The sequence below is a fragment of the Trachinotus anak genome, unplaced genomic scaffold (genome assembly GCF_046630095.1).
Source record: "Trachinotus anak isolate AG129_WGS33_773 ecotype Australia unplaced genomic scaffold, CSIRO_AGI_Tana_v1 ptg000009l, whole genome shotgun sequence".
In the NCBI taxonomy this organism is placed as follows: Eukaryota; Metazoa; Chordata; class Actinopteri; order Carangiformes; family Carangidae; genus Trachinotus; species Trachinotus anak.
The window spans coordinates 6,943,632-6,970,899 of NW_027273860.1; the positions used below are offsets into that span (position 1 = coordinate 6,943,632).

General features: G+C 42.4%; 3 protein-coding genes across 9 annotated transcripts in view; 2 read left to right on the forward strand and 1 right to left on the reverse strand.

The window, feature by feature from the left end:
- The window catches only part of asap1b (ArfGAP with SH3 domain, ankyrin repeat and PH domain 1b), a 57,495-nt gene extending 51,197 nt beyond the window's left edge, over positions 1-6,298 (forward strand). For 2 of the 7 annotated variants that reach the window (XM_071484885.1, XM_071484884.1), the window contains 6 exons: positions 1,046-1,207; positions 2,879-2,957; positions 3,103-3,167; positions 3,251-3,813; positions 4,674-4,796; positions 4,962-6,298. In XM_071484885.1, coding sequence (XP_071340986.1) covers positions 1,046-1,207; positions 2,879-2,957; positions 3,103-3,167; positions 3,251-3,813; positions 4,674-4,796; positions 4,962-5,036 — 1,067 coding nt within the window. In that variant the 3' untranslated portion in view covers positions 5,037-6,298. Of the gene's footprint in view, positions 1-302; positions 372-1,045; positions 1,208-2,878; positions 2,958-3,102; positions 3,168-3,250; positions 3,814-4,673; positions 4,797-4,961 lie in introns of all 7 variants that reach the window. The other 5 variants (XM_071484887.1, XM_071484886.1, XM_071484888.1 and 2 more) reach the window with 3 other exon arrangements.
- Positions 6,299-7,152: 854 nt separating this feature from the next.
- On the reverse strand, positions 7,153-9,410 carry eef1a1l3 (eukaryotic translation elongation factor 1 alpha 1, like 3). Its single transcript, XM_071484891.1, has 7 exons — positions 9,154-9,410; positions 8,894-9,073; positions 8,526-8,822; positions 8,308-8,458; positions 7,894-8,150; positions 7,581-7,815; positions 7,153-7,489 (listed from the first exon to the last, which is right to left on the reverse strand). The coding sequence occupies exons 1-7, from the start codon at positions 9,295-9,297 to the stop codon at positions 7,380-7,382; spliced, it is 1,374 nt and encodes a 457-aa protein (XP_071340992.1). The 5' UTR covers positions 9,298-9,410; the 3' UTR covers positions 7,153-7,379.
- Positions 9,411-10,789: 1,379 nt separating this feature from the next.
- The window catches only part of fam49bb (family with sequence similarity 49 member Bb), a 35,454-nt gene continuing 18,975 nt past the window's right edge, over positions 10,790-27,268 (forward strand). Inside the window, exons 1-2 of the mRNA XM_071484892.1 lie at positions 10,790-10,948; positions 20,534-20,625. The gene's annotated coding sequence lies outside the window, so the exon portion shown is untranslated. The remainder of the gene's footprint in view (positions 10,949-20,533; positions 20,626-27,268) is intronic.

A 27,268-nucleotide genomic window follows, 5' to 3' on the forward strand; every position in this document is an offset into this window, starting at 1 on the left:
AAAGCCTGAATAAGAGGCTAAATGACATACATACATACATATAGAATAACATGCTAACTCTTCAGATGCTCCTGATTAGAAGCACAGCGCTCTCTCTCAGTGGGTGCTGAAGAGCTCGCCCCCGGGGCCAGCTTCGCGCCGTTTCTCCTCTTTTTGCTTTGCTTGCCACTGATAAGATTTCATCTTGTTATTTTACAGTGTGTGGGAGCAGCTCTTTTAAAGACTGACATACTGTAGATTCTCTCCCACACTCCTCATCTCGCTCTCTTTTCTTTCTCTTTTTTGTTTCTCTATTCTTTCAGCTCCACACTTGGCATTCCTTGGCTCTCATTCGCACTACGCCACACTGGCTGGCACTCGACCATACATCAGTGAATATCCTGTTTTTACGTTCTCCCCCTTACTCGGCTGTGTGCCCCATATACAGTTATCGCTCAGTTGTTTCTTCCTTTACAGCTCTTATTTAAAGGGTGGTGGTCGTTTTTTTAAGTAAAACAATGGGACCATGTAGGCAAGCTGTGTTTCCATTAAATTATTTCTTGCCTACATGATTATTTTTTTAATCTTTCTACAATCATGTCCCGCCATCCTTGAGCTGTAAACTCTTACCACAGCTGATTCCTCTCTGGCTGAGCTCTCTATTAGCTGCTCTCGCTCTGCTTTCCTCTATAATAGTGACCAGTGAGTGCTTTGGTGTCCCAATACAGACAGAAAGGCATATTCATCAACACAACAAAAAACATGCCCATACCTCAAATCGTAGTATCCCATTTCATTATTTTGCATTCCCACCCAGTCATCTGTGTTAATTATTTGTTCACACGGTATTTAGTTTTTCTTGCATTAACCTGTCTCCCCATTCTTTCCTGACAAATTGATTCCTGACAGCAAACACAACCTCTTCCATATCCTCAGCTCTTCCTCTCCTCTCCACGTTTCATCATCCTCTCCTCTCCTTTAGCTTCTCTGGGTTTTTGGGGTTAACAGTCTGATTTTTTTTTTGGGGGCCTCATCACTTCATGTGTTTTGTGTATCGCTCCTCCAGCTCCTCCCCCATCTGGCCCTCCCTCTACACTCACACCAGGAGGCAGCTCCACCCTGTCCAAGAAGAGGCCTCCGCCCCCACCTCCTGGACACAAACGCACCCTGTCTGACCCACCCAGCCCGCTCTCTCACAGTCCACACAGTAAAGGGGGCTTGACTGGGGGTGAGACGCAAGCACTCGTAACAGTAGGGCTGGTTCCAGCCTGCTGCGAGAATATCCTGGTTCTCCAGAGATGCAGGAGGATTTTAACAGTTCTACACTGAAAGAAAAACATGTCTAAAGAGTTTGATTAAATAATCTTAACTCAAGTTGCTTGCTGGCTTTTTTTCCAGAGCTTTCAACCATTTATCAACCTGTTATCACATGATGACAACTTAACCAACTTCATTACAACTGAACCAACTCCATTTACTGGTGAAGACTATGATATGATATTGAAAGCTCCAGAAAAAGCTTGTAAATGGACCTTGAGTTAAATGAAAAGGCTGGTGTTATTCTATATTTTCAGATTGTTAGGAAATCTCACAAAAAGACCAAAACCAGCAACATGTTGGTCTTCCTCTCAAAGTCTATTGGTGTTTACTGAAGGCATTAATATTTTAAAACAACTCACAAATAGTTTCTTTAAAAAATAAGAGTAATTAGTGCATTTGTTGGGGACTATGTACAGTCATAGATTAATGCATGTTAATGAGTATTTATGTAACCAGGGCTTTTTATGTAAACTACAGTGCTGATGTTCATTGTAATGAAGGAACATGTCATCCAGTGCAATGACCTGGGTCACTGATGTGTTTTTAATGGTTTGGTAGTCCGTGACACAGGAATAAGAAATACAGTACCAAGGTTTGGATAAACATACAATATTTGTTAATGCGATCAATTTATTGTTGGTTTTGGTCTGTGGATTTGTTGACAATTGCTGAGTATAGAATATCAGCAGCTTTAAGATTATTTTGTCAAAGAGTAAACAGACTTTTAATGTTCAAATGTTCAGAGATGTTTCGATTCTGAATGGTTTAGTGGGGGTTAGTTTTACCCTGACTACACAGATCATGGGTGCCTTTTTATGTCTCTTTTTGCAGTTTAAAGGGTTGTTCAATGATGATCTGAGCCTAATATAGAAGTAAAAAACAGCTCCTCCCAAATAACTACACATTTTAATTCATATATTAAGTTAAACTTTTCACTACTATTGCACATTTCTAAAACACACAGGCACAGCTGCTTCAGATATATTACAGTTGGATATGACTGTAAGGATTTTGTATTTGCTTGTAAAGTTGAGTTTTTAACATTACATTAACATTTTCAGGATGGATTTTGCAATTTTAAAGAGACGATTTATGCAATTAACACCCACAAATTAAGCAAATCCACCATTCATAGCTTTAAACTGTTTGTAGAGACATTCATGAGTTGGTCTCACTCAGGGTTAGTGAGGAGAAAAGCAAAATCTCAAAAACTGAAGCAGGTATCAGAGAATGAAATCAAACGCACCTCAGTCATTGTACCTTTATCCCATATGTGTATAATGGTGATATTTTTACTGTTATTCCACTTGTTATTGTTTGTCCTCTGTGGTGTTTGTGTCACACATACTGTAACACCAAACCACAAGTTAAATGATGGCACTCTGTATTGCACAACCTCAGTTTCCAAATACCACGGGCTCATGGAAAGCTCAGCCAGATGACACCTCCCTCATTGATTTTTTTTTAACCATCACAGCATGTTAATTTATTTCCACATTTATATCAATTTAATCCCTTTCTTATTGCTCTGTTATGGTGTTGAGTAATCTGTTTGTCATCATTGATGTTAATATTTTAGGAAGCGACTCCACCCCACCCCCTGTCAGCAAGATGTCTCCTGTTTCTAACAAGTTTGAAGGCATTCCTCAACAGCAGAGGTACCAAAAACAAACACCACTGTGAAATTTGAAGCTTTATTGGTCTGAAATTTATTGCATCAATTAAAAGTATTGCAGTGGATGAGGTGAAAGCAACTTCTTAGATTTTGTTGTCATTTAACGTCATCTGAAAATCTCTTTGCAGCACTACGTCAAGCAACACAAAGTCTACACTTGGTCCAAGGGTTCTTCCCAAACTACCTCAAAAAGGTACAGTCTTTGTCCAGTTTTCATTTTAATGTAAGCTGTTCAAATAAGGAAGTGGTTGAGTGTCTATATACTGTTCTCTCCAGTGGCATTGCGGAAGATTGACACCATACATCACCCGTCTATGGATAAGCCCAGCCTTCCTCCAGAGGTCTTCCAGAAGTCCCCGCCAGCAAGTGACACCCCGCAGAAGGCTCCTCTGGCGGACAGGCCTCAGCTGGGAGACCTGCCCCCCAAACCACAGCCGTCTGAACTTCCTCCTAAACCCGGAGAACTTCCTCCGAAGCCGCAGCTCTCTGACCTCCCTCCTAAACCTCAGCTGGGAGACCTACCGCCCAAACCCCAGCTCAAAGACCTCCCTCCCAAGCCTCATCTCGCAGACATCCCCCCCAAACCTGGAACAGCCGAGTCTGCTCCCAGGCCGCCTCCTGGAGAGACGACAAGGCCTCAAATGCAACCTCCACCTCCACCTCAAACTCAACCTCAGGCTCAACCTCAGCCGCAGCCTCAGCCTCAACCTCAAGACTCACCGTCACCTAATCAGCAGGCAAATATAGCGACCCCCTCCCACCAACCTGCTGAAGACACCAATGGGACCCCAGCAGGAAGTACAGAGACACCGGTGCCGCTCCCAAGAAAGATCAACACGGTACAAACACACTCACTTCTAAAGCTGGTCAACTATTAACCATTGCTTGAGTTTTATTTATTTGAGAACTTGAGTTTTATTTTCAGTGCTCCAGCCATCAGTTCCATCAGTTAAGATAACATTGTACTAATTTAAGTAACAAGATCTCAGAATGTGTGGACATTGCTGGAAATAGGTCCAACAGGGAAAGAAAGGCTTCATTCAATGGATCATACAGGCTGTCATCAGACAATCAACCCAAGGATCTATTTTTATAAAACTGTAAAAGTATGGCTATCAGCTATTTAACATTCTGGTGTTGGCACTAAGGTTTGTTTGAACGTCCTTTTTGTTTGACTGACATCCTTAATTGCTCCATATTTCATCCCTCTGCTACATTTTGTTTTACTAGTTAAAAAAATGTTAGATGTTTTTAATGCTAATGATGTACTGTTGATATTTTCCCCTGCAGCTAACAGTGTGGTGCCTGTAATTACAATCCCTTCAGGCTGCGTATTCAGTTGTTTTTAGATCATATTTTTCCAAATTTTCTCACTCAAGATACAGTACACCACAAACGGTTACCTGTCAGAAACACTTGGAAATCACCTTGTAGCCCAAGGCAGTGATCTATGAATATGGGATCTGCTCCTTTATTTAGATTTTACAGGTATTTCCTGAACTTTGAAGGGGAGCTCACACAGAGAGCAGAAACTTTTCAACTAGTTTTTAAAGGATTTTGATGCTTTTTTTCCCCACACAGTTGCATTTTGAAATTAACATTTCTGGTCACAGTGGGTTAACAAATTAAATGAAGGTTAAAACAAAACAAAAGTAGTCTTTGTTTGCCATTATAACAGTTTTGATATCTGTACATCCAGGGGAAGAGCAAAGCCCGCCGAGTGAAGACGATCTACGACTGCCAGGCTGACAACGATGACGAACTGACTTTTGTTGAAGGAGAGGTGATCATAGTTACAGGAGAGGAGGACCAGGAGTGGTGGGTGAGTGCAGCTTCACTACTTCCACTCTGTCCTTCTATTTTTCACCATTGGTCCTCAGACAGTTCACTGAACCACCACACGGACACAAAAATTAACCTCAAAAAACACTGAATGCCACATTATACTCTTTTCCTCACATGTTCTCTTTACCCTTTTTACTTCCAGATCGGGCACATTGAGGGAGATCCGGAAAGAAAAGGGGTGTTCCCCATGTCTTTTGTGCACATCCTGAGTGACTGACAGCCAGAAAGACTTGCACTACGCCTCTCCCAAAAATGGGAGCTCCTGTAAATAGCTATCATAACACCCCTTGTCACACGACAAGTGTCCTAAAGAAAAAAAAAAATGAAGAAACCCAAGAAGGATCATCTTGCCATGGATGTCTCATCCATGCTGTACAAAGAATGTGTGTATTCTTCCTCTACCAGTATTATCTTAACCCTATAGCACGGCTGTGATAAAGCCACTCTCAGAACCCTAGCACTTACCTTAAAGTCTATGTTTATGCTGTTACTGTGTATATATGTATGTAAATATATATATTTGTGTGTGAGTGTATATACATGTTTTATTGTACAAAACATGTACCATTGCTCTCTACCTGTCAGATTAAGCATCAGGGCGGTAGAGTTTGAATTTTATCTGTATTAATTTTACTGGCCCTCAAGTAATTATCAGCTTATATTTCTGGAAAAAGGACAAATAAGAAAAGGAATGTGAAATAGGTCATGTCACTATTTGTGTCTTGCATCCCTGTTTACCACCATAATTGACTGAAGAGGCAGGAGTCTCCCACTGATCTTCCCGAGATGAAAAGAATTTCATTAAATGTACTCCTTGTTCTTGCTTGCTTTGTGTGTACACGTATTATGGTTGTTTTACAGTATAGAAACCTGCTGCTACTGTGTGGTGGAATATCAAAGCCTGTGGTTCACTGTAGGTCACTAATTTACTCCTTGTTACACTGTTCACTGTGTGTATGCTCTGTGTGTGAACTGGACACCATCTCCACAGTCCGTTGACCTTTTCTGTGCATGGTGTAACAATGACTGGAATTGAGTGGAGTGCTGCGTTCAAAGACGCTCACCTCAGGGTTTGAAGAGCCACTATTAATTAAGCAGGACTACACAAATGGTATCCTGTTGTTGAAGCCACTATTAATGACAAGTACGGGAAACTCAAGAGGACATCTTAGCAATAACTTGATTTTCTGACAGGCTAGAAGTCTCACAACAACCTGTGTTCACAATTCAGTGTCTTGTAAAACCTCATGAGCTTGAATTTTTTTTTTTTTTTTAGTTTGAGTCATGTAATATCATTCCATGTTACTGGAATCAGTACATTTCCAGGTTTGCCTGTGAACTAGAGATGTCTTTTAGATGAGGGGCGGACTTTGTAAAAGGCTGGAGAGCCGATGTATTTTCACCCGGTCCTCACTGACTTGCAGTTCTTCCCATGTTAAGGAACAAACCCATTGTATCATTAAAAGTGCTGTACTTCAACCCTCAGTCTGCTCTTTTACTTAGTTGCCACTATGCCATGTGATTTCATGATCTGTTTGTGCCTCCCCCTGGAATTTCAAAAACTCTGGCATTAGAGGGAAAAGTTCATTTTTACTAAGCAGCTTACTGAAGTTACTGTTAGACTCAGGATAAATTGGGTCATTTACATTATGGAGGAGAGTTAGCCATCATATAGGTAAAACCAAAGCCAAGCAGCAGTTTATTTTAACTAAGTACGTTTACTCAAGTACTGTATTATAATTGGGGTGTTGGTGCATTTTAATTTTATGCTTTACTTCTATTTCACTACAATTCCAAGTTAAATATTGCACTTTACTCCACAAAGTTACCTTTGAAATTTAATTTTTATATTTAAAAACAGAATACAACCAAACCCTTACACAAGTCTTCTTGGGCTTCCTTGTCAGAGGTTTCAGGTGTCTGAGTTGTTAGTTTTTCCACTAAGGATGATCTTCCCTCTAAACATATCTAATTTTAAATGATTTTTTTTTTTTTTTTTTTTAAATTTTATTTAAGCCTTAAAGTCTCAATGAGGAAAATGTCAAAACCTGAAAAATAAGTGTAGAACCATTTTCACGTCTCCTCCCAGTAATATTGACCATTGAGGGTCAACCAGGTTAGGAACAAAACTTCTAGCTGTATTAACACAGTTGAATACATCCACTGATTTGACCCAAAATTAATGTACATGGGAAATTGTTCAAGTCTGGAGGTTTACTCCATTTTCATGCTCTTTAATATATCTTGGCAATTTGCAGTTGAACTAATGTAGAACTCAGTTCTACATCAAATGCAATTTAAAAACATGTAAAATCAAAGGTCTCAACAAGAAGTTCTCCAAATGAATTCTTTATTTTCTTATCTCATCAATTCTGATTTCACATTTAACCAAAACAATATCCAACTCTTCAGCTTCTTTCAGCTTTAATATTAACACAGGAATACTATACACTGCAAACACAAAATAAATACTGTGTGTCAAAACACAAAAATTGTATTTTACTAAATACAACTGTTCACATAAAGTAGTACTACCAAAAGATTGGTAAACAAAAAAAACTTATTTGCACACTTGGGCTTTGTGTGGAAGTTTTGACCCTTGGTCCTTCTCCACCGACTTGATGACGCCCACAGCGACCGTCTGCTTCAGGTCTCTGGCCGCAAAGCGACCTGTGGAGCACAAACATCACTGTTAAACACTGCACAAGTCGACATGGGTGAAATTGTTTTACATTGAGACTTAAGTGGATTGACACTGTACCTAAAGGAGGGTATGTGAAGAAGCTCTCCACACACATGGGCTTGATGGGAACCATTTTGACTGTGGCAGCATCTCCAGACACCAACATCTGCGGCTGGTCCTCCAGTTTCTTGCCTGTGCGACGGTCAAGCTTCTCCTTCAGCTCAGCAAAGCGACAGGTCACGTGGGCGGTGTGGCAGTCCAGGACGGGAGAGTAGCCGGTTTTGACCTTCCCTGGATGGTTGAGGATGATCACCTAAAGACAGGAAACATCAGTTCAGACACAGAAATTTTAAGGTTAGCATTTTTTTTTTTTTGGCTGCAGTGAACCAACCTGAGCTTCAAAGCTGTTGACGTCAGATGGAGGATCCTGCTGGGCGTTGCCAGCAACGTCCCCACGCCGAAGGTTCTTGACAGCCACATTCTTAATGTTGAAGCCAACGTTGTGTCCTGGTAGAGCTGTCTGCAGCCCCTGGTGGTGCATCTCAATTGACTTGACCTCAGCAGTAAGCTTGGCAGGGGAGAACATCAGGGTCATACCAGGTTTTAGGACTCCGGTTTCAATCTTGCCCACTGGTACAGTCCCAACTCCTGGAAGCATGAACAAAGGGCACTTACCCACTGCAGTCCTAGCCCTCATTTGATTCAATAGAGCTAATCATTTGCATTTTAACGCCTGGAAATCAAGGAAGGAGAACTTGAATTAAGACAAAGCACTGATTAAGTCAACTATAGGATCATTCCTGACCTCCAATTTTGTAGACATCCTGCAGAGGTAATCGTAGAGGCTTGTTGATGGTGCGCACAGGCGGGTGGATGGAGTCCAGAACTTCAAGTAGAGTTCTTCCACTTGCATTTCCCTCCCTACGTCTGACTTTCCAGCCTTGGAACCAGGGCATCTGTACAGATATCACTTTAACGTGTTGCATGTTAGTTCTGAGTGATTGAGCCTAAAAGCGTCTTTACCTTCTGGGTCGCAGTGATCATGTTCTCTCCAGTCCAGCCAGAAATCGGCACGAAGGGCACAGTTGTGGGGTCGTAACCGATCTTCTTGAGGAAGCCGCTCACACCTCGCACCACTTCGTCATAGCGTTTCTGGCTGTAAGGGGGTTCAGTCAGATCCATTTTGTTCACACAGACGATGATTTGCTTGACTCCCAGAGTATATGCCAGCAAGGCGTGCTCTCTGGTCTGACCACTCCTTGATACACCAGCCTCATACTCTCCTTTAGCTGCAGAGACCACCAGGAGGGCAACATCAGCCTGAAATCCAATTTTTGTTACAGTCAGGACAAATTTATGCTCGCGGAAAATTGTAAACTTGTGCTTTTTACCTGTGATGTCCCCGTTATCATGTTTTTAATGAAATCACGATGGCCTGGAGCATCAATTATAGTCATGGTGTACTTCTGTGTGTTAAATTTCAGCAGTGAAATATCAATAGTGATCCCACGCTCCCTCTCAGCTTTCAGCTTGTCCAACACCCAGGCAAATTTGAAGGAACTCTTGCCCATCTGTAAAACAAAGTTTAAAAAAAGTCAAACATTTCTTTTAACATTTTGAGGACATTTTAATATTGGGTTTCCAACCTCACCTGCGCAGCAGCTTTCTCAAACTTCTCCAATCTTCTCTGGTCGATGCCACCACATTTGTAGACGAGGTGTCCAGTCGTGGTTGACTTGCCGCTGTCAACATGGCCGATGATCACCACGTTAACATGAGTCTTCTCTTTTCCCATACTTGAAGGCAGATCTGCTAAGCAAACGAATTAACTGTTGGCTTCTTCTGAGATGAAACAACACTACTGACTTTTCCTTATTCTTCTATCAAATGGATCTGAGCAGCCTCTTTGCGTCAACTTTATAGGCTCCCAGGGGCCCACGCAGCACAGATGATTAAAGACAGGTGTGCTGCTTATTTAAGCTTAATTGTGCCAGTCCTGCTCTGCTGGAAAATGACTGTTAAACAACAGAGTAGTCTGGAAAGAAGGAGAATAAAATGCTGAAATGCTTTAGGAATTCTTCAGATATGCTGCTTTTGATTGCGAATAACTGAGTATGTGGCCAGAAATGTTTCAGCTGTAGCTTTCATCAGCGGGCAGCAACAAGCCCTTCCAGTTTGTCCTTTCAAGTCCACCACTATGGATCACCTAATCATCTCAAATTACAGCCAGGTGTGTCCTCTGGAGGTCGCACCCTTTGAAGCAGCTTTAATAAGTAGCCTCTGTCTATATATCAAACAAACTAGGATTAACCACAGGGACCGAAAGAAAAACAGCTGACAGGCAATAAAAATGTTTTAATATCTAAAATACTGCTGATTGTGGAACTTTATCTGAGTTAAATGGGAAAACCAGGAGCAGTTCAAACAGGCTTGTGGTGTAGTTACTGTTATCAGAATAAGACAAGTCATATATTCTTGTTAGAGGAGTACAGACAGTTACGAGGTCGGTTGACTTTTCCTGTCTCTTCCGGTGTTTAGACAAGTGTGTTTCACAAAACCATGAACATGATGACATGTTGACTTACATGTCATTGCCTTTTCTGATATAAAAATTTGAGTTTATAGAGGTGTTTCTGCCAGCGTCTCCTTTTACCTTCCTACAGCACCAGAAATTACAAGCCAATATGAATCTCCCCTGTATATCAGCTCTAACCACCCGCTTATATAGGTTGGTGTCATGTAGTTGAGACAAGATTTAAGGTCCATATCTAAATGGACCTCATTTCCTAAGACAAAGAAACACTCATCTCCTATGTCCTTTTGATCTAGGGCCCCTAATTAAATGTACCAGACCCAGGAAGTCACATAGCATATGGAAATTAGGACACTACAAGTACCAATGCATAATTTGCATATTTTAAGGATGACATATAAAGATGTTGAGGTCAGAGTGGGGGGTCAAATAACCCAACAGCGCCCTCTGGAGCTTGCAAAAGCTCTGTATTAGCTTCATGTTCAAGGACGCTTCGGCAGAGGGACTGAACTTCGGGATATCTGCTTCGAGGACGGTGCATCTAAACGTTTCCGCAAATCCGCATTAAAGCAGCGGCTGAAACATATTAATAGGCTGGGTCAGAAGTAATCCGCTTCAAACCGCCGTTGAAACACATCAGCGGGTCTCCACTGACCGGGCGGGTCCATGCTTCAGTTAGGGATGAAAGGTGTGTAAGCCGCCCCGCCCCCCGCCCCCGCCCCTCCCTCCCTCCCTCCGTTCACAGCGGTGGCACAAACCGAACTCCCCTCCCGCTTAACGGCCACAATGACGCTCGATAACTAACCCGGAAACAGCGACCGCAAATCGCTTTTCTTCTCCTTTCAGCCCGCACCGCTGGCTCCTAGCGTGGTATCCAGCCCGTCGACTCCCCTGTTCCTCTGCGAGCATCAAGGTAAAAGAGAAAATAATCACTTTATTCATCCTCTTTCTGCCGTCTCACCCTCTCGCCTTTGCTGTCCACCGGTTGCCATTCACCGAAGCTTGTTTTGAGTTTTTGATTTTGAAAGAGAGAGAGAGAAAAAAAAAAAAAAATGAATGATGAATCATAAACGTGTCCGGCGAAATCAAACCCGGCAACTTGTCGTCAAGTTGCTGTAAAATTTCAAACAATGAGAAGTATCAGCATTGTTTTGGTCACATCTTCGATGCACCGTTAACTTCCTCTTTTCAGATCAACGGTAGGTTTCTCAGGGCAAATTTTTTTCCTTTATTTGGCGAAAGGCTTTGAATGTTACATGCCTGACCCATATATGACTTAAAAGCCACGTTATCAGCTGTGTTTTTGCCTCCCCCGCGCTATAAAGTGTGTTAGATGATCTGGACAGTTTTAAAACTAACCTGATGGCTTGGACCAAGACTGCTGGCTTTCTACAGGCTGGATGTGATGCATCATTAAAGATGCATTAAAGGAAATGCACACGCTGACAGCTGGGACGTGGTTAGAGCCGGTTTGTCTGATGATTTTTCATTCTCATCAGTGCATGATAAAAAGATTTGGCCAGAGCTTTTCAAACTGTGATCCTGTAAGTAGCTCTGATCAACTATTCACTTTATTCTCTCCATTAATACTGCATTACATATTAAAAAAAAAATCTTACTTGAGTAAAAGTGCAAAGTATTATCAGAAACACTACTCCTGTTGTGTTATTGGATTACACAAATAATTCAATTTCAAGTTTCAATTAAACTTCTGATTACTTTTTGATTGTTTTGTGTGTAAAATGTTAGAAAATAGTGAAAATTCCCACAGTTGACAAGCTGCAAACAACAAAAAAATAACAAAATCTATTATTTGATTATCAAAATAGTTGTCAGCTAATATAGTATATTAAGTATAGTATAGTAGTATAGTCTTAAATGGCATAAAATGGAAATATTTGAGGGGATTTACGTCAAAATTGCACTAAATTTATATGCCTAACTCTTTTCTTCGCAAGAGTCCACTAACAAACCAGTCATTAGCTCAGATAGCAGATAGCAGATAACTAACTGGAGTTGATTGTTGAATGTTTTTTTTACTTGCATCAATTGTCTACACACCCATAAAACCATAGAACGGAAATATATGTTATTTCCTCAGTCTCTGCAAAGGCCCTGAAAGTGGAAGTGAAACATTCAGAGGATTTGATGCTGTGTTAGGCGAGCGAGACTCAGCTGTGGTTGTGATGTAATGTCTACAAGAAATTTGTCTCAGTGTTGTCTCGGTTTCTGCTTGTGCAAATCAGGCCAGCTCTGATACACAGGTGGTTAGATGTGCTATGAAGAGCAGCGATGCTCTGGAATAGTCCGCCGACAGATAAACGTTCAGGTGTAACTGAGGCTTACGCTCTGACACATTGGGATGCAGTGCTCCCTTTAACATGGCAGAAGTCATTTCATCGCCTGTCGGTCAGAGTCTGTAGACCCATCCATTAGTTCAGAGATGTATACTCTTACCTTTAAACCAGTGTAAGAAGATCTCAGGCAGACCTCCCCACGTTATTTGCCTGCCTTACATCTACAGCTGTACATTTGGAGATGGAAATATCACCTTTCTGTCTGTGTTAAGCCATTTTCTTCCGTGGATGAAACACATTTCTGCTCTCTCAGTTCAATTTAGTGTCGACCTGTCAGTTCGCACTGGAAACGACGATACAACTACCTGACTTTTCCCACAGCTAGAGCAGAAAGAGACATGGTACAACTTGTTGTGCTGTGTGTCAAACCCTTTCCGCAGTAGTGTGAACAGATGGGACAATAGACTTCTGAAGTCTGCGGCTGACTCTTCCTTATTCTGATCAGTGAAGTGTGAAAAAGTTACAGCAGCAGTTACAAAGATTTCAAAAGTGAGGGGAAAGGAATACTTGTGACGAGAAAGTGAAATCTAGTGTCGAGCGTTTTTTGTGGCTCCAGGAAGTAGCGCACAGGAGCCTTTTTCTCACAGCCTTGGTTTGTGAAACTAGCATGACATGTGAATGTGGCTCATTTGGCACAATGTATTCCCTCATAAATCACAGGCTAATGCAGGTAGAGGCACGGTTTGTTAGGCATGACCTTTCTTAGAAATTAAACATTGCTTGGATATTGTGTAGCAACATTGCCAAACAAAGCAAATGTTAAGAACTTCCAGATCAAGACGCTGTCATTTCTCAGCTTTTACTTATTACTGTTTAGTTATAATGTGGCTGTAAATTGTCGTGGAGTCGCACCGCTTCTGACTCCCAGTCTTTTTGCTGGCATTAGATAGGACTTTCATCAGTGCTTCACATCACTGTTTACATTACGGGTGCTTGAATAACAACAGGAACAGACATATGTGAAATATGGCCACAATAGTGCCTCATTGTGTTAAGCTAATGCAGATAAGATACAACAAAACTGTGTCGTTTCGACCCCCCGGGATGCTTTCAGTGAGCCGCTGCGACCAGTAAGCCCCAGAGGAATCCCATGAGGGCAGATTTTCCACATACTTTCTCCAGCAAATGTGTTTTCTAGTTGGGACAACTGTAGATACTGTAGCTGGGGGTGATAACACGAGAGTAGAGTGAGTGTAATGGTAGGTCATTTGAATTATTAATCATTTTTCCAGGAGTCTTCTCAAGGACAGAGCCGCTCAGACATTTTTATGGTCACAGACTTGCAAACGGAGCCCACATTCATCATTTCAGAGGGAGGAAGGATGAAAACTGTCCATGCAGTGATCAGGAAAACAGACGTGAGAATAAAACATACGACTATAGTACACATCTTTGGATATTAGCTCATTTATGGTGAATAAACTGTTGACTTCACAAGAATGTCCCGAGCTGCCGAGGGGCGCGGACCCCTCTGTGCAGCGCCACTCCCCTGAACACACCCAGTGCTGCTGAGCTGCTGGCTTGAGGTTAAGTTACACTCGGTATGAGGTTCATCGAAGTGTCCTGCTGACAGTCAGACTGTTTTATTACATTTCCGGTGGCAAGTGGATCCACACACACACACACATACACGCGGGCGGTATGTCTCGTCTAGTTGAGTCATTGCTGTAACGCATTCAGTTGCTGCACCTCTGACGTTTCATGCAGCTCAGCATGCGTTTAATCACTGTAGCACTTTTCACCCCTTTGCCTTAAAACAGAAAATGATTTACTACAGTGAGAACCTTCTTTTATAGCTTTTTATTCACTGCTCATTTAAAATCTGCTCATTTAAAAAAAACAAAAAAAAAAAACAAAAATTTCTGACACAAACAAAAGGATTTGTAAGTTACTCATATTTGCAGGGCTGTTTGCTCCATGCAGCAGGCAGCATGCCAGGTCAGGTGCTGCTGTCTTAGCTTTATGTAGAACAGAGCTGTATTGATCCCTCTCTATAGCATAATGCTGTTTGTGCAGTTATTTGGATTAACTTCCTCTAACTGACTTGGCCTGTTCAGCATCTTGCTCTAACACCGTGATCATGACATGGCTTAATCCAGAGGAGCTGGCAACTTCAGTATCATTCAGTTCCTGCGGTGCTGTTCTCTTCTTGTTTTTGAATATATGCTTTTAGAGGCACTCGACACACAAGCGCAGTGTTTCTTCACCGTCTGGCTCAGTGATGCACTTTGTTTAGTGTTGCAGAAATGGTGTCATTCGACAATTAGAAACAAATCCTGGACGTCTCCTGTGTAATCTCATTTGCCCCTCGAGTACACGTACTTCTCCCTCCTCCATTGCCATTGCATGCCTGCTCTTGTCCAAAAGCAGATCATAGTTGAAATGATGACATACTTGAGTTAGTCAGAAGGAATGGCTGATTGTGCCCACCCCCACCCTCAGCCACCCCTCTTTACAGAGCTGAATTATTAGAGAGCAGAATTTTCTATCACGTATCTGACTCTGCATTATCCCTCTGGTCACATCTATATGACACTTGCTTATTCTCTTCGTATGTCACTCCTGTAGAAGAGATTTTTAATTTCAGTCAGACTCATCCCATGGTTAAATAAGGTTATATAATGTCTTCATTTCATTTGCTAATCTGCAAAGCTGCAGCATGCTGTAAAATGAGCATATGAATTTAGCGAGTGTGTGTGTGTGTGTGTGTTTTGAACTTAAAAGAGGAGTCTGGATATGAGGAAGCGCTCTCTCACCTTCCCTGCTGTTCGGTCTGTAAACAGATTTATTTAATGCAGCTGATTGCTGTTAAATGAGCAGAGAAAGACGATCCGGAGCCGTGGAGGTCCTAGCCGTGGTGGTGTGCGTTCGTAGCCTTTAGCGGCAGAGAGTAATATACTTTTGATGTGTGTGTCTCTGATGTGTATGAGTCAGTGTGTGTGCCAGTTTCTGATCTGCAGCGGTGTTCGCTGTGCTGGTAGACTCGAGCATTCCTCTCAACTTTCTCACTACCGTCCTGTGATGTTGGCTTATCTGAAGCCCGGAGCATGCACATAATGAGAAGAGAGATCCTGCAGGCGGCCCATCCAAAGGCCTCTGACAGGATGCTTTCATTCGTTGCCCCCTGTGTGCAGCAGCAGCATCCTCAGAGTAAATGTGTGTGTGTGTGTGTGTGTGTGTGTGGGGCAAATGTGCTTTGCATTGAATCTCTTAACATAAGGCTATAAATAACATGGCCCACTCACAAGAAACAAAGCTGTGACTTTGTGTGCCCCCACACCTTTCACACATGCAAAGAGAACTGCTCCAGGCTCAGATCAGAGAAAAGAGACATTCAGGGTTGAGATCTCTCTTTGATAGTCCTACTGCATCACTACAACAACAAGCGAATTGGTCGAAGGAAAAGTGTGTTGATTGTTGCAGCCAGAAGATAAAAATCTGTGATTTTTTTAATTTTTATTGTACCATGTTGAAGCAGGCGGCCATGAGATCCTCATGTGGCCGCCTACATGTCAGTGGACACATAGAGGAGGGGTGTTGCCACAGATGGCAGACCAGCAGGAAATTCTGTATTTTTTTTTTTTTTTTGCATGAAACTGTTGCCGTGCTGCCCCCGCACCAAACCTTCATCCTCACACTCCTCGTAGTGTTAAACTGTCACATAAACCCGAGGTGGAATTGTGCCCCACTTTTTAACGCAACTTTTACTGTACATTCATATTCACCCATTACTAGGCTGTATGAGAAACATGTAACATCCTGATATATGTATATGTATATTTCATATATTGTGATATTTATTTATTTTAGTGATAAATTATTACATTGCTCTGTTTGACAAAGCTGTAGTACTGTTTTAGAGAACATAGGGTTTATTATTAGGGTTTTTGTCTTTTATTTTAGAGCTGTAGTGATTAGTTTATTGTTAGAAAATTAATTGACAACTATTTTTTGATTTATTTAAGTATATACTATATTTTTCTCTGATTTCAGCTTCTCTGATGTGAGATTTTTTTTCTTCTGCTTTTCTCTGTTATATATGATTTTAAACTGACTATATTTGGGTTTTGCCCTGTTGATTAGACAAAACAAGCGATCTGAAGATGTCACCGTGGTCTACAGGTGATAGAAATTTTCATCTTCTGATGACAAGCAATTAATTGATTAATCAAAAAAACAAACAAACTTGAGAATAATTGAAAGTAATTGTAGCCTTAGATAATTTGAATGTTAATCTCCAAATGAAAATTAGGTTATAAAACACTCTTAGCTCATTTGCATTTACTCCTCCATGTTAAAATGTATTTATTATATACTTGTCTACATGTTTGACTCTGAGTCACTTCAAACTGCCCCTTAACAAAGCTCACAGTGACTATAATAATAATAAAAAAGGCAGTAATACTAATAATAGACGTCAGTGCCACTGTCTGCTTGGCTGTAATTGGCTGACATGATGTAAACCGTGTCTGAATCCAGCTGAGAGGAACGAGTCCTTAACAAGTCATTTGTTGCGACATTTCAGTTGGAGCATCTCCAGTCCGTGTAACTGAGCTGTGGGAGTTTTCTTAATGAAATGATTTTTCCACAGAGGCTCCACTGTGCTCCTTTGGCTTTCAGCACCTTCAGTCGATATCCCTCCTCAGCTCCCGCTCACCAGTAGGGAGAGGGGAATACAAGTTGTCATGGCAACCTGAGTTTTTAATGGAAGTTTTATTCGGTGACGTTGAAACCAACACCAAAAAGCACTGATTTGCATCAAATGTGTCAATTCTGTACAATTGTTCACATATAAACAGCTACAGTTTATAATATACAGTAATATCGGATTATTAGTGTTTGAAACTGACTCTTAAACGTGTTAGACTGGTCAGAACAGTCTCATCACAAGGTGTCGATGGTATCACACAGTCTTCCTCTGCAGACGGAGTTATCCAGCTGTCACGTGATTGCAGATGTTCAAATGTCCATGTTTCTGGGCACTTCAAGGACTTCTCATCCTTGAAGGTTAAGATTTAAAAGCCATTCTCGACGGTGGAAACAGCGGGTTGACGAAACAGCCTCACAAATAAGTTCATCAGTTTCAGATTTTAAGCCAGTGCGGATGAAAAGTCCTTAAATTGCTTCGAAAAATGGAGCATCTACATAAAAACAACTGGATAACATCATCTGCTGAGGAAGACGGTAAGATATGATAGAAAGCTCCAGGACAGCTGCTAAATGGAATGATCCATGCCCTACTGGGACTGAACCACTATTCCAACAAGTTCATTTATATTGTACATTCAGGTGTGTAAAACCTTATGTTATCCGTGTGTGTGACAAATGGACAGGCTCCACATATAGATCCTATCGATCGCCTCGGTGCTCTGGTCTGTACAGATTCAGCCCTTGTTTTGCTGCCTGTACCACACACAGTCTGCAGCAGGCCCACCCATGTTGGCCCACAATTATTGACCCCTTTGTGTGGTGGAGCGAATGAAACCTTAATAAATATACGCAGTATGTTGACTTACTATTATTATTATTATTGCTCCTCACAGACTGGGCTCGTGATGTTTCAGCCTCATAACGCAGTTCCTGAACACAGCATTTTCAGATCCAGCCACTGTCTGCTTCTCTGGTAGTGACAAATCAAAACGGCAGGAAGTGAGCGTTTAGTTCAGAGCAAATACGCTGAGCAGCGTTGGTTTTATTGCCTCTGATCCTGTGGGAATGAAGCAACATCAGCATTGGTAAACTGTGTGAAGTTTACTGAGGGTTTGGTTTTGAATTTCTGATTTCTTAAACTAAACACCCTGCTGCCATTCACCTCCTGTTTCCCTGAGTTAATCTTTATTTAAATGAGCTCTTTCAAGTTTTTGCCGGGACACAGAACTTCTCACGTGACAAGTAAACGCCCCAGGGGCATTTGAAACACCCAACAGGGAGCTCTTACACTGCTCAACTGTGCTGTAGTTTCTCCCTGATAGCCTGGATTTAATTGTTGCTTGGAGGAATGAGCAAAGTTGAATCACCACACACACACACACACACACACACACACACACACACACACACACACACACACACACACACATGCGCACACACTTGAATGATCTCATCATGTGGGTCCTCTCCCACATCACCACTGCAGTGAATGACAGTGGTCCTATATTATACAGTATGAGCCATAAACCTCAGAAGCACGGTGGTGGTTTGAATCGTGATCCATTTGCCACAGTCCAGTTAACACTTTAATTAAACATTTATAGCAGACGGTGGGAAAGAATCACAGACAAGATGGAGGCTCAGGTAGCTGCAGAGAAGGAAGCACTGTAGAAAAAAAAAAGCACCAACCTCAAAGTTTGATTATCTCTGCCTTTTTAGCCACGCTGGTGGCTCGGCTGTAGGGATGACGGCGTCTGTCAGCTGGCCCCCCGCTGAAATATCTCAACAACTGTTTCATGAATTGCCTCACACTTTTGTCCACACACTCATTGTCCCCTGAGGATGTATGTTGATAACTTTGGCCTTTGGATCCTGTGACTTTTCCTCTGGCCCCATCATGAGGTTCATATTTGTGGTTTTGAGTGAAATGTCCTAACAACCATTGTATTGACTGTCATGGAATGCGGTTCATGCATTTGTGGCCCTGTCAGGATGATTAGTAATAACTTTGGTGATCACTTAACTTTTTATCTAGCGCCATCGTCAGGTCAAAAACATTTTTCATCAGATTTTTTTTCATCAAATTAGAGAAGCAAGGCCAGTTCTCCATTGTTCTAATGATCCTGTTTCCTTTTAATAAAATATATCTATCATTACCGTTATGAAGCTTCACATACTGTGGCTCTAACATTAACCTCTGCAACCTCATGTGCTTATCTGGGGGATGATTTGGCCATATGTTGGGCCCTCCAGCTGTAGGCGTGATGCAGAGCTGACTCCCATGATGCCCTGCCACAGATGTCACCCAGAATGTCCCCTGTGACATGTCAGCTCTATTGGATTAGGAGCAGGTTGCGGTGCATGAAGGAAAGCCTCCGACACACCGAGGGATAAGAAAAGAGGCTGGTCCACTGTAACTTTTCAGGTTCAGAAGAATATTTTTTTCTTTTTCTAAAATTTCAGCATAGAGTCCACTCTTGCTTTTATTTTTGTAGTTTGCCCTTTTCGCCGTGTCGTATTCGATCATGTCTGCCTCCCCCGGCCGACTCTCCCTCAGCCCTCACCATTCTTGAGGGTTGTGAACTTTCAGGGTTAGAAGTCTGATCACATTCATGCATGACCAACACCACCGCTACTGCTGTGCATTTGCATGCAGGCTGGTGAACAGAGGAGTGCCTCGCTCCTAATGGTCTCACACGCCGCTGAGCTCAATTAGGGCTGCACAACTTGTGAAATGAGCTTGTGGCTTTCAGAGACTGTGTTGAATCTTAAAACTGAGAATTTGTGAGGTGACTGTTGTCCTACTTTGGTCAGACCCTAGGTTCCGGCATTTGAAAGGTGTGTTTTAGATCAACTAATTTGATTAAAAGATAACCTTTAAATTGCCTATGTAGTTAGCACTTTGAACTGGTTGCCTTTTGAAATAAAAGTCATAAACGTGAGCTGGATTGAGTGAATTAGGTGGTGGTGCTCATACAGGAGGAAGCAGGGAGGCTTGTAGAAACCTGAAGTGAATCAGAGGAAGTGTTGCACAATAGGAAGTGGTGTGTTGTTTTTTCTTTTTTTTTTTTTAAAGTATGTCTATTTGTTCCATGTTTTTTTTTTTTTTTTTTAACTCTTAGCTGTTGCCCATATTTCACAAGGAAGGTACAGTAGGACATAACAGCAACTCAACACCATAACTGTCACATCTCTGGTAATGTTATATTTCCCTTTTGTGTGATTTTAGTGAGTTATTACTCTGGGTAAAAGGGAACCAAAATGACATGTAGCCTTTTGCAATGGGTGTAACCAGTGAAGTGTGCACCAATAATATTATTTGCTCCTACCTTCGGGTATTGCAGTAAATTTTCAGAGCTTGTGTGTTTAAGAAATGTGATGCCACAGGTCGTCTCCAGCTCCCAAATTGTGTATTTTTCAGGCCCTAGATTTGTTAAAACTTACTCAAGAGCTTAATGTTAACGTTGTGTGACTGTTGACTTGTGTTTCAGAGGCTGACCTCTGCTGGAGGACTGTGACCCGGGGCCACCTACCAGGCCGGGCCTCCCTGCTCCTCACTGACAGTCACACAGCTCCACTGCTGGTAAGTCCTCATACCAAATCTCACGGGTTAGGGCTACAGCGGAGTCTGCAGATAAACGTCTCAATTTTTGAAAAAAAAAGAAAAAAAAAAGAAAAATTAATTGAATATTGAAATAGTTTCTGATTCATTTCTGGTTGGTCAGCTAATTCATTTGTGACCAACTGTTTCAACTTTATATGTGCAGTAATCTGTCGCTGTGGTCATTCATCCTCTCTGTGCTGGCTGTGAAGAAGTCCCTACTTAATGCAGCTCCAATGTAGGTGATGGGGGACATAGTCTGCAGCCCTTGGTCTGTGAAACAGTGCATTTCACAGGTCAGGAAAAGCCAATTTGAGGCTTCAGCAGTGGCAGTTCTCAAATCAAATAAATGGTCTCCATACATTGTTTTTAAGATGGAAGATGGTAAGATAGAATAAAAAGGCTGTTATCTTTGGATGATGCACATTTAATATTCTGAAGCCTGTATTAGCTTTGGTTGAACTTGCATTTTTTTCCCCGTTTGTTACACTGGAGGTTTTGTCACCCATCTCTTACATTGGAATAGTGTTAGGAAGAGATCTCTTCACAGCCAGTGTGACAGTTAAATGTGATCTTATCATTTAATTCCTCTTTCCCAAGTCCATAAGTTGCATGTGTGCATTACATTCACCAATGCAAATTTGCCCCTTAGACCGGTTTTTTTTAATACTGTAAGCTTTCATTCTGTGTTCCAGATTACCATCTACAGCTATTTGTTTACATGTCTATTTATATCTATTCAGGGACATAACTCATATCTTGTCCTAATTTGAATTGGCCGCAATGCTTAAAAAAGCAGGTTATTGAGATTAACAAGCAACGTGCACTACGTCCGCTCGTGTTTGTGCGCCTGCATTTCTCCTATTGTTTCTAAAGTCATTTAGGTCACGTTGCACACTGAAGGACTTTGAATCAATGGAGGCATTTCTCTAAAATGGCTGTTGAGTCAGTTACTTTGCTTTCTTTCCACTGGTGGTGTTTTCTACGCTGATGTGGGCTCAGTATATGTGGGAGGAAAACTTGTATAACTGTTGTCTTACTTCCTTTGCTGTCAATACAAATTCTGTTTAAATAGGTGATATCCAAATACAGGTTGCATGTTGTACACCTTGTGGTCTGATCTTTCACGTCATATATGTTTGGTCTAGAGCTCAGAAAACAAAGCTCCTTCAGTTTTCAGACCGAGTAGGAAAAGGGATCCATGTCATCTATTAGGGGAAAAAATTGTAACCATGGACATTGTTGGCTTAACGTCACATTGCTCACTATGGACACTGTTCCCCAGCCTGTGCAAAAAAATGTCCATCCTGTCCATCCTGTATCTTTTCACCTCCTACAGTCTGAATTTTAACAAAGAAAAAAGCTTGAAGAGGAACTGATCCATTTTCGTAATAAATAAAATCATTATAGAAACTGTAGATAAGCTGTTTGTGCACAGACAGTTTCTTTCTTTTGAAAATCTTGCTAAGTTTAACCTCTAGCTTTTAGCGTTCAAGATTATGTTAGCTTCTCATGTGATGGCCTGTATTAATAAAATGACGAATTACGACTTTATTGGCAGTCACTACTTTTTTGACGCTGAAATTTAAACATTTTGAGGCACAGCTCAGTTATAGTCTCAGTAGTGTGCACCAATACAGACATATCATTATGTAAGACTGCGTGTGGTGCACCTATGCCTATTATAGTCTTAATGTGCCGTGCTGTGGGAGCATGTGTAAAGCTGGCTCAGGAAATGAACTGTATTGTGGGCCATAAAAAGGAGCAGAGTAATGTAGGTGCTCCCAGCTTCCTGTTCCCACCCCTGAGACTCATCACGTCTTGTACAATCACATGTTGCACGTTTTTTAATCTTGGTTAACGTCTTTGTTCTTTGCCCTTTTAGTGTTTTTAGTCCCATGGTCGACTTACATGTTCCTCATTTTAGAGCAGCAGTGTGACATTTCAGTGCAGGTTTCATCTTTTTTTTTTCTCAGCTATCGATTTACTCATGTTTCCTGTTCACGCATCCCTTTGCAGCAAAAGGAACTATTTGTCTTGCTCTCACCTCAACCTATTACACCTCCCATCATTTTGACCGATTGCACGTCTGCCCGTCCCTGTTGTATTTTCCCCCGTTGGAGATTGTTACCATGACACACAGCTATCATTTGATTGGCTAAGCTCTGGTGCTGGAATGCTGCGCCGTTTTGACAGCTAAGCCTCAGGTGGTTCATATATAGGATCACTAAGTCAGTGTATCCCCATGAGAGAGCTGCTGTGTGTAGTATAACACAAAGCTGCCGTGGTGCCCTAATAAGACTCAAATCCATTCACTAAAATAGCTTGAATGGTGAGCTATTTTAGTTAGCATGCAGTACACAAGCCTGTGGCGGTACAGGGGAGCAGTGGACGTGTTGCATTATAAATGGAGAATGGAGCTGAGTTAATGCAGCGGGCTGAGTTTTGTGTGAATGTATACAGGATGGATTAGCCACTAAGCCAGGGGGAGGTGTGGTACAGCAGCCTGAGGTGAAGCTTTTCTTACCTCTCCTGTTGCTAGGATCATAATTGGGTCAATACTGCCCTCGGCTGGTGGAGCCTAGTAATGTGCAGAAAATGTACAGTGCATTCACAAAGTATTAGGACCCTTCGATTTTTTTCAGATTTTCTTTCTTTTTTTTTTTTTTTCAAATTTACTAAAAAGGAAAAACAGAAACATCACATTGACAGAAGTATTCAGACCCTCTGCTGTGACACCTGAAATTTAGCAGAGTTGCCTCCCATTTCTCTTGGTCGTCTTTGAGATGTTTCTACACTTTGGTTGGAGTCCACCTGTGGTAATTCAGTCGATTCGATGCGATTTGAAAAGGCACACACCTGTCCATGTAAGGCCTCACAGCTGACAGTGTATATCAGGGCAAAAACCAAGCCACAAGGTCAAAGAAGCTGCCTGCAGAGCTCAGAGACCGGATTGTGTAAAGGTACAGATCTGAGTAGGTTACAAAAATGTCACAAAACAAATTCTGCTACATTGAAGGTTCCCAAGAACAAAGTGGCCTCTGTCATTCTTACATGGATGCAGTTTGGAACAACCAGGACACATCCTAGAGCAAAGTACAGAGATATTCTTCATGAAAACCTGGTCCAGAGTGGGCCCAGGGTTCAACTTCCAACGGGGCCGCAAACAACCAGAACAATGTCAGAGTGGCTTAGTGTCAACTCTGTGAATGTCCTTGAGTGGCCCAGACAGAGCCCTGACTTAAACCCAGTCAAACATCTCTGCAGAGACCTGAAAATGGCTGAAAATGGCTGAAAATGGCCGTCCAGACGGACAGAGCTGGGGAGGATCTCTGCAAAGCTTGTCGCATCATACCAAAAAAGACTGGAGGCTGTTCTTGCTGCCAAAGGTTCAATTAAGTACTAAGTAAAGATATAAATATAAATGTGATATTTAGTTTTTCCATCCAACCTTTCAGGATTTGGTATGTGAGTGTTTATCTGACATTTACTATATTTGTAACATGTGTAGTGCAAAGTGAAAATATGGGACCTTTGAATAATTTTTCTTTTCTTGGATACATTACAAAAAAAGTGTATTTTTGCCCATTTAAGCAGTTAACCTACGAGGCATGGTCATAAGTCCGTTTCACTTGCTCCACCCTTGAGTCAGCATATGGACGCTCCAGTCCCCCTTCAGCCTCACCCACTGCATCGGTAATTTGAGATGATACGTCTGAGTGGGTGTAACATATAAAGTGGCTTGTTATGTCAGCTAAAAGCTCTTAGCTTCTCCTCAGTTATCTATTATTTATGCCACTGGAGGGCTGACACTGTAACTTCCTGCCGAGGTTTCCTTGAGGAGAGCGTCGGGCCGCTGTCATTCCTCTGCAGGCGTACATGTTTGATAGCCGTAATGTCTGGCACAGTGGCGTGGAACATGGAATGAACATTCAGTCTACAGAAATGTTATTTGAATTCTGTGCCTTTTTTTTTTTTTTTTTTTTTTTATAAAATGAAATTCCTCCCTTGCACCTTCTGATGTGTCTGTGTGTGAACACTAGATGGTGCTCTTCTATCAGTCTTCAGTGCTGCTCCTCATCTCTGATACTGATATTTTACTGGTTTTAAATTCATAATATTTGCAATTATCTGCTGCAAAGATTTTTCCCACATAACAGGTTCATGATTTTTATGATTTTTATGATTTTTTTCCACCAACTACTCACTCTGAGTGCTCTCAGTTGTCACTTGTGTTTGTATGTTTAAGTATAAATGTCCCTAAAGCTGCTATGTGATGGTGTATGGGCTGGGAGTGGTCTTCCTTACCATCCATGCACAACTGTGTTCATCCTCCAGATGGCACTCATCTCCTACTGAGTGAAATCGCCGGTACTCTTCAATCTGACAGTCATCATCCCTCCAAAATCTCCACCGTGCCCCACCCAAAACCCTGTCAGGGTGATATTATGCAGAAGAAAGAAATGGTTAAAGTGATGCCCAATTGTATTTCTTCATTTTAAACCAGGCTTTAATTTGTTTTCATGCAATTGTAAAAAAAAAAAAAAAAAAAAAAAAGTCTGTCTTTGCATGTTGAGCGAGCCTGACTTTAGGATGCAGGGATGTTGGTGAGTCACAGTCAGGAGGTCAGTCGAGTAATGATGGTTCGGGGCCGTTTCTAGCAGAAGAATGGGAGATCTGTGTATGAATGGGTTTAGGAGGCAGCTGCCCTAAGGAAGGTGCTGCTTAGACTGAAGACAGTGAGTCAATACAACCCCCCCCCCATGATTTCCAACAGATCCTAGGAGGAAGTCAGAGGACTCTCAAGGGCAGGGTGGGGAGGGCTTCCTTCTGAAGCAGATGTTCAGCGGATGCAAAAGGAGAATCAAAGTGCTGAATTTGGTGGAGTTCATACAAACATCTCGGGCTGGACTACTTAGATAGATTAGTCACAAAACATCTCCAGCCTTTTGTGAATTTGAAGCATCATAGAGGCCCTTATGGCGTCGACGTAGAAGCCTGCTAAGCCTTTCCATCAGTTAAATGCGTTGATCTGAAATTAACACTGTACAGGCTGTTGGTATCTCTCCGTGTGTTTTGATGGTGTAAAGTGTTTTATTGGTGTGACTGAAGAGTGGCACTAAGAGCCTCTTCATACAGCTCGATTTCAATGGAGCCAGCGTTTTAGCTGACTCTTGTGTATGTGCCTGTTGCCATGGTTTCCAACTTTCATCAGGTGCCGTCCAAAGAGAGGGGCTTAGCCGAGGATGAGGCGCTCCCACTTTCATCCTCCTTTCTGATCTGCTTCTCTGGACAAACTGCCGGCTTCATGCGTTCATTTCCATCCGTGCTGATTGGGTTCATCACGGCCGCGGTGATGTGATGTGATGCGGGGGCCCTTTTGTAGGAGTTGCTGTATTTCAGGGAGGGGGTATTTTTAGCCGCCTGTGTGGTTGCAGGAGTAAGATGAAACGGCTCGTAGTGGATGTCACCTCAGACATGTAGTGATTCAGTCCTCCTGTGGGTTTGTTTTGATTTTGACAGAATCTGGGTGAGGGGGGCATTAGCTGATGTTTACCCCGGTGCAACAATACAGAGGCGTGGCTACGAGGTAATCGAGTTCACCCCCATAAACAAACAAATGGCAGACCCCCACCCCCCCACCCCCCTGCCCACTTTCCTCCTCGCCATGTGCCCTCTAAGCCATTTTTAGTCAGCTGGGTTGAATTGGCAGGAGATGATGGAGGGGGGAGAAGTTGAGTGGGGGGAGGAGGGTTGAGGAACGGGGATGGGGGGGGGCACATGCCAGTCCCCATTTGGGAAGTGCTCCCCCATTTTCTGCCTGTCGAAACGGGCCAGTGTCAGCGAGCTCCAGCGGGTCCAGGTCTGGCCGAGTGGGCTAATGCGATGTGGCGTGTCACCCGGGGAATCTAGGTCAAGTTTAAAGCTGCCTGGCTCTGCCCGCCTCTGCCGCAGTGTGACGCTTCAGATCCCTCCCCCTTCCACACACGCAATAATATTCACCACACACACACATGCACATCCTCACCCACATTTTTATTATTTTTTAATTTTAATTTCATACACAGACAAATATGAGCCATGCATTTTTCTTTGCAGACCCACATTATTATTACTGCAGACATAAACACACAGTCTCTACTGCCCCCCCCCCCCCCCCTCCACACCTCAGGCAAACTCGCAGCCTCTCCACGGCGGAGCCCATGTGACGAACCGAGGGGTGGGGGGGGAGGGGGTGTGTGTGTGTTTTTTCCCTTCATAGTAAAGCAGCAGGACACGTGGATCCTCATGCTGCAGCCGGGTAGTGGGATGTCAGCACTATCCCTCCCTCGCATTAGCCAGCCATCACCCCCCCTCCACCCCCGGAGCCGTTCTTGCAGGGACGCTGCCGCAGTGCTCGGTTTCTCGGTGCCTCTGAAAGGGGCGGCCCGGAGCCGGGACGCGTTAAAAGGCAGTGCCATCCAGAGGTCAGGCTGCTGCATGGGCGTGGCGCTGTTTTGGTGTCTTCACCAAAATAAGCTTCAACCTTTTTTTTTTTTTTTTTTTTCCTGCACCATCTGCAATCTGCAAATACTCGGGGTGTGGACTTTTACTGTTAAAAATGTTCATATTTTATTGATATTTT